At 51.3% G+C, this 6,542-nt stretch overlaps 1 protein-coding gene across 1 annotated transcript in view; it reads left to right on the top strand.

Moving 5' to 3' along the window:
* Positions 1-241: 241 nt before the first annotated feature.
* Positions 242-6,542, top strand: part of SIAH3 (siah E3 ubiquitin protein ligase family member 3) — a gene marked incomplete at its 3' end in the record, with an annotated part of 67,248 nt that continues 60,947 nt past the window's right edge. The window contains exon 1 of the mRNA XM_080798833.1: positions 242-485. Coding sequence (XP_080654959.1) covers positions 351-485 — 135 coding nt within the window. The 5' untranslated portion in view covers positions 242-350. The remainder of the gene's footprint in view (positions 486-6,542) is intronic.

The following is a 6,542-nucleotide window of genomic DNA, read 5'->3' as shown; positions in this document are numbered from 1 at the left end:
CCCAGCATTATGTATGGTTGGCTGTAATCACAAGATAAATGCAATGAGCTGATCTATGGTAATGTTCAATAATACATTCTCCGCCAGGCTCAATTCATCAGGGAGTTTCGGTAGGGGAGGCATTTGTTATTGGCTGTCTCTGCACCTCAAGGATAACATTTCTGTCCTTTTGATTGGCCGCCTCACTGCTGCAAGGTTCTAACCGTCTTATTTTGATGATGAATATGAAGGCACGCTAAGCCGGGCTGGAGCGGAGTGTCTCAGAGGCTGCGCTCCTTCCAGAGCCCAAGGACTTACAGCTTCTTCTGCTGCCTCCCTGTGCCAACAACCACCCCCCACCAAAAGTTGTGATGCTTTTCTTTACCCAGTGCTTTGGGGCTGTGTTAGATCTCATTCACCTCCGCTTTCAGCACTACAAGGCTAAACGGGTTTTCTCTGCTGCTGGGCAACTTGTCTGCGTTGTAAACCCCACGCACAACCTAAAGGTGAGTTGCTGTCTATCCTTTTATATTTGCGCAGCTCGGGTTCCAGTCGTTTCTCCGTCGTCGGGGACTCCCACGTGAGCCTGGAGCTCCCAGCAAAGGCTCCCTGGCTAGGGCTCGGACACACCGGGTACCCGGTGGGGTAGCCCCGCTCATTCTGGCTTTCTAGGTGTCTTGTGCTCCCGGCGACAGCGTGTTGTTTCCCGACTTGCCAGGAACAACTGGAGGGATGGTCTGGCCTCTTCTCCCTCCCCAGCACCCCCGCCCCCGCCGCCATCAGCCTAGGAGTGGGGTCAGGGTCACAAGTGAAGGTGGTGGAGGGAGTAGGGGGCGTCCTCTCCTTGCTCCCAAATATTCATAGCCAAGTGTTCAGGAGACAGGATTTGAAAAGTTACCCAAATTGCAGACTGTCCCATGTGTTTGGAAAAGCAGGCGAGCACATGGATTTTGGAAGCCCCTTCTGGCGACCTCTGAAGTAGCTATGGGGGGCGGGGCAGGAACCCCCAAGCAGGGAACTGGGGACTGGGTGAGAGGGCTCTTTCTGCGAAATGTTTATCGTGCTCAGCCTTGGTGTGACTGTGTGTGTGTGTCTGTGTGTGTGTGTGTGTGTGAGAGAGAGAGAGCTGGGAAGATCGGAAGGAGTTTGCCTCGGGGAGCTGGCTGCGCCCCTTGCTCCAGGGACAGGAGGGGGCAGGATTTGCTTCAGTTGTGTAATAATGAAACCGGCTGGGAGCTGCTGCCGTCTGAATCACCGCAGGCCGCCGGCTGCTGCCGGTCTGGCGCCGCTGCCTCTGCATTTGTGCCTCCAGGCCAATGCCCTTTCGCCAAATAGCCCAAATCAGAGATCTGGAGAGACGGCCCCCCATCACAGCCAGGTCAGATAGGGAGACGAATGAAGAGCTGTTGGCTTGGGGCGGTGGGGGAGAGAGGAAGACGGTGCCGGGGTGGGGGTGACGCGGATGAACTCCCCAAAGAGGAAACTCTGAGCCCACCTTGGCTCTGTTTGAAATTAAACGATGGCCCCAATGGGAGTTGCTTTCCTGTCCTCCCCGCTGCATGCAGGGCTGAGTGACAGGGAGGAGCTCGGGTCTGCAGCAGGAGCCACAGAACGGTCTCTGTGAGGACAGATCTGTCATTCTGACCCTGCTCTCGGGTAGGGAAGGTGTTGCTTGTTGCTCATCCCTTTATAAACTCCTACAAAGCAACAGACTCTCCTCAACCAGAGCCCCGCAGTTCAGCCCTGATGGGTGCCCATTCCCTCCCCGCACCCCAATTCCTGGAAGTCCCTAGGAGGGACAGCTGCTTGGAGGCCTTAGAGGTGGCCAGTCCTGGGTGGAGGGGTGAGGAGCTGCCTTGGGACTGGGGCAGTGCCCAGATCCAGGAACTGGCCCTCTGAGATACCCCATCTGTGACTAGCACCAGTCAGTCTGTGACTCGGCTCTGGGGCTCATGCTCTCTCCTTCCTATGCTCGCTCGCGCTCTCTCTCTCTCTCTTTCCCCTTCCCCTCAATCCACTGTCTCTTTTTGCCTTCGTGGCTTAGTTTTATAAATGAGAATTCACTGCCAGTCACCCTTAGCAAAGCAAGTGTATGGCGTACATACTAAAATATGATTCTGAATTCCATTTTATGGCCACTTTTGAGACCGCATTCAAACTCCCATTATTTTGTCACTTTACATTAGTTACTTCCCTGTGGCAAGAAATTTTGTTTACTTCTATTTTGCATTTTAACACCCTTAAAAATTGTTTATGAAACTTAGCCTTTTCCAAGTTTGAATTTATGTGTTTCGTTGACTGTGGCTGATGATGGAGGAGAGGGGTGCTGAGATCTTGGGGTGCGGTGGGGTGAGGTGAAGTGCATCTGTGAATATCCTGGGGATATCCAGGGATGTCTGCCTGGATATTGGTAAGTTGTCCTGTTCCCTGAATCCCAGGAGTTCAGAGTCGGCTCTGACCAGCTGTATACCCTTGAAAGATTCAATCTCTCTGAGTCTTCCCTGACTCACCTTTAAAATGGACATAGGAATGAATAACTCCATGGCTCTGGCTCATGGCTAAAAAGGATTATTAGAGGTGAACGTGCTTTACAACACACTCTTCCAGAAAAAAAAAAAAATCATGTTGGGATGCCTGGGTGGTGAGGTCAGTTAAGTGACTGCCTTCAGCCCAGGTCATGATCCTGGAGTCCTGGAATCGAGTCCCACATCAGGCTCCCTGCTCAGCCGGAAGCCTGCTTCTCTCTCTGCCTGCTGCTCCCCCTGCTTGTGCTCTCTCTCTCAAATAAATAAATAAAATCTTTTTAAAAAATTATGTTATTGTGCATAACTTGTGGGGTTCCATGAGGAACTTTAGAAGTAGCCACTTAAAGCCTTGAGCCCACTTAGAAACCATATAAGCAGCAACATAAAAATAGGTGACATATGCTTTGGGAGGCTATTTCCGTGGCTCACTTTTTCAAATACATACTCATTTGGCTCTTGATTTCCCGTAAAAAACCACTTAGAGGCTTTGCTCAGACAAGCATCAGCAAGGTAAACAAAGCAAGGTGAGAGTGGCTAATGCTGCCAGGGGTCTGATTCCCGTGCATCCTGCCAGGCACAGAGAGCTCTGCAACCCAGAGCACCTTGATGGTGTCTCCATAAGCACGTTGTGTGTTTCCAGGGTCCAGGAGGCCCATCAGGTAAGTCCTACCTGCTTTGTAAACCTGGGCAATGACAACCATTTGCAGAGATTTTCGAGCAACAATTCTATAGGTGCGTGGCTGGCCCTATCACTTACGTTAAAAGGCAAATAAAACCTCAAAGGAAAAGGGCTCCTTCTAAGCATTAATTTCCATAGACAGACCACAGAATTATGCCTTGGATATAATAAGCTGTGATCTACATGGGGGAAAAATTCTTTTTCCGAAGAAAAAAACGGTTGTGGCGATGTTAGCCCTGAATAGCTATTGATCTGTGGTGCCTCCCTACACTTGGTATGACGGGCTGGTACACGAAATGGTGACCAAGGACAGAGACGGCAACCTTGCTTTCAATTTTTTAGGTTGTGCGCAGCTGCAGTGAGGGCTGGGAAGCCTGTGTTGTTCTTTGTGGAAGCATATTCGCACTTTGTCCCTTCCCAGGCTTTTCCCGAGAATGCTAACTGTATTCAAGGACCGGAGGCAAGTGCTGAGTTATAATCAAAATTCACTTACTGAGCAGAGAAAATCGTGTATTTGCCGTGCTTCTATAGGTCACCTTCATTCTCAATCTTATTATGGCGATTACTCAGTAACCTGGGATTCCTTCAAGCAAGCTGATGCCTTTCCTTCTAAGTGGAAAGCAGAAGCCTTCCTTGGAAGGCAAACACTCTGGTTCGAGCCATTATACGCCTTAAGCCCACCCCTAATTAAAAGGGCCATTTAGAGCAGCTGGACTGGAACACGAGGGATCGGAACTCCGGGGACCTCTGCTTTAAGCAAGGGGCAGGCAGAGGGAGAATGAGTAGCACAGCCCTCTCCATGGAGTGCAAATGACACTCTGTGTTGCCCTGTGTCTCTTTCTGTCTCTACCGGTATGGATGGCTCCTTGTATAGATAGGATTCCAAATGATGCCCCCCATTTCTCCTTCCCACTTCATGAAAGGTGACTACTGAGAAGCCAGTGTCCCTGGCTTGCTGCCCTCTGCTTCATTCACAGAGGTTACAGAAATGTGGCTAGCAGGCTGCAGGCTGGCACTGGGGAGGGCTCCAGCTCCTGGTCCTGATTCAGCATTCCTTTCTCCGTCGTGTTTTCTGCTTATTTCCAAACCAAGAAAGACTTTCTCTCCTGGCTCCTCTCCTATCTGCACTAGTCACTTCTATAATGCCCTGTCCGGGCAGCTCACCCTTCTCCTGACCCATCTCTAGGATGTCCTTCAAGGGGTGGGATGGCCGGTCCCCACACCCAGGCCTTTCCAGGGAAGGGTCTGTAGCAGTAGCCAGAGCCCCTCAAGGGTCAGTCCTTAGCGCTTCCCGAGCAGACTGTACCCGTGCTGAGGCTCGCTGGACGACTTCCACCTCTTAACCACAGCACTTGATAAACAGGTTTCTGAAAGCCTAGCAAAAAGCATTCTGGCAAACTTCTGAAGGCCCCTGCCAGTACCAAAGTCATTGCTAAGATCCCCCAGTGCCCTTCCCAGCAGCTAGAACAAAGGGTATAACTGCCCCACTTGTCCTGGAAGGCTACTCACACCTCCGTCCTGCTGGTCCTAGACCTCTTCTTTTTTCTTTTCTTTTTTAAGGCTTATTTGAGAGAAAGAGTACACTGCACGTGTGCAGGGAGGCAGGGAGTAAGCAGAACAGGAGGGAGAGGGAAGGGGGAAGAATCTCAAGCAGACTTTCCACTGGGTGCAGAGCCTGTCCTGGGGCTCGATCCCACCACCCTGAGATCATTAGCCAAAACCAAAAGTCTGATGCCCAACCAGCTGAGCCACTTGCCCGCCCCCCCGCCCCCCGACCCAGACCTCTTCTTTATTGTACTTGTTAACCTTGGGCTTACAGACAGAAACACGCAGATACACACACACCCACACATAGGCACGCATGAGATGGGAGGGGCCTGTGGGACAACAATGGCTTTCATTTCAGTGCCTGCCTGACACTAAAGCTAAAATCCGGGCATTTTAGTACCATTACTTGAAGCATACACATGTGTTTCATTCTAAGACCAGCTCAGCCAGTGTGGATGAATGTGTGTTGAGTGACCGGTGAAGGGGAACGGGGGCTCTGCATGGGGGAGGAGGGGGATCACCCCAGGAGGGAACTGAGGAGAAGAGCTGTGTGGCAAAGCCCAACATCGCCTCTGCTGTTGGTGGGATCATCTTGGGAAATCCTGTTCTCGCCCTGGGGCTTCCACTAACTCTGCTCGACACGCACGAGGCAGGCAGGCTGAATGAGAGCTAAAGACCTGAACATTGTTTTTAGAGATTTAGAGGGTGGCCTTTGGAGTGTTCAGCCTCAATACCCGTTTTAAAGCTATTTAACGTTTCCGACAAGATCGTTTCATAGCTAGTGTGTGGCTTACTCAGCCCTTGTTGACATAACCCACCTCTGAGGATCCCACTGCTGTCACCTGGAAATGTCACCATCTTCCTTCTGCTGCCCTGTCTTGAGTCTCTTCGCAGTTCATTAGCACCTTGGAGGGGCCGGGAAAGGACGGAGGGGGGCTGAAACCGGTGGTGGTGGTGGTGGTGGTGGTGGTTGCTCCCTGGGCTTCCTTCTGAAAGCTTCCCCGTGCAGCCTCTTCCAGTCCTCGGGTTCCTGTGACTAGTGTAGGACGCCCTACTCCGCAGGCACGGAGCAGTTATGTAGCTTTTCTGGTTAATGATGATTGCAAATGAGGCTCCCGAGTCCCATAACTAACAACCCCGAGCCCCGGGCAGTCATTTGGCTAGCTGGGAGCTAGTGATGGAGTTGCAGGAAGGCTGAAGCTGGCGCGGAGGGGAGGGGAGGCGATTACCTCTGTACTCCATTTATCCAGCAGCCCCAAAGCAAATTCTATGAAACTCCCTTAACCACACAGCCCCTCAGGGTACAGAAACTATGGCGGAAAGGAGGGAACAGGTTCTGAAAGTGTTTCTTGAAATCCACAAAGAGGTCAGAGCTATTTGGATCACTACCGCGGGGTAAGGCAGAGTATTTTTCTAGCAATTAACAATAGGGGAAAAAGAATAAAATAAAATAACTGCCTGTGAAGGGATTTTACCCTTCACAAAGTCATTCTGACCCCAACAGCTCTGTTTCTCACAGGCGAAACAGGTCTGTTTCGACGCTACGTGTCACCTGGAAGGGATTGATCTGGAGGACAGAGACCTGTCCTCCCACAGGGGCCTGGGGCTCGGGGAATGAGGGGGAGCATGTCAGAGCTGGGAGGTCATACCTTCTTATTGTATAGTCTAGGAAACTGAGGCCAGAGAGAGGGAGCGATGAATATTTTTTTCCGAGGGCTGCTGTAAGAAACTGGCACACTTCTGGGCAGCTTACAGCAATAGAAGCAAACACCCTCACAGCTCAGGAGGCCAGAAGTCCAAAATCAAGGTGT

This window comes from Martes martes (assembly GCF_963455335.1).
Source record: "Martes martes genome assembly, chromosome: 3".
In the NCBI taxonomy this organism is placed as follows: domain Eukaryota; kingdom Metazoa; phylum Chordata; class Mammalia; order Carnivora; family Mustelidae; genus Martes; species Martes martes.
Note: the sequence above shows the minus strand (reverse complement) of the source record. Positions and strands in the feature narration are given on the sequence as shown.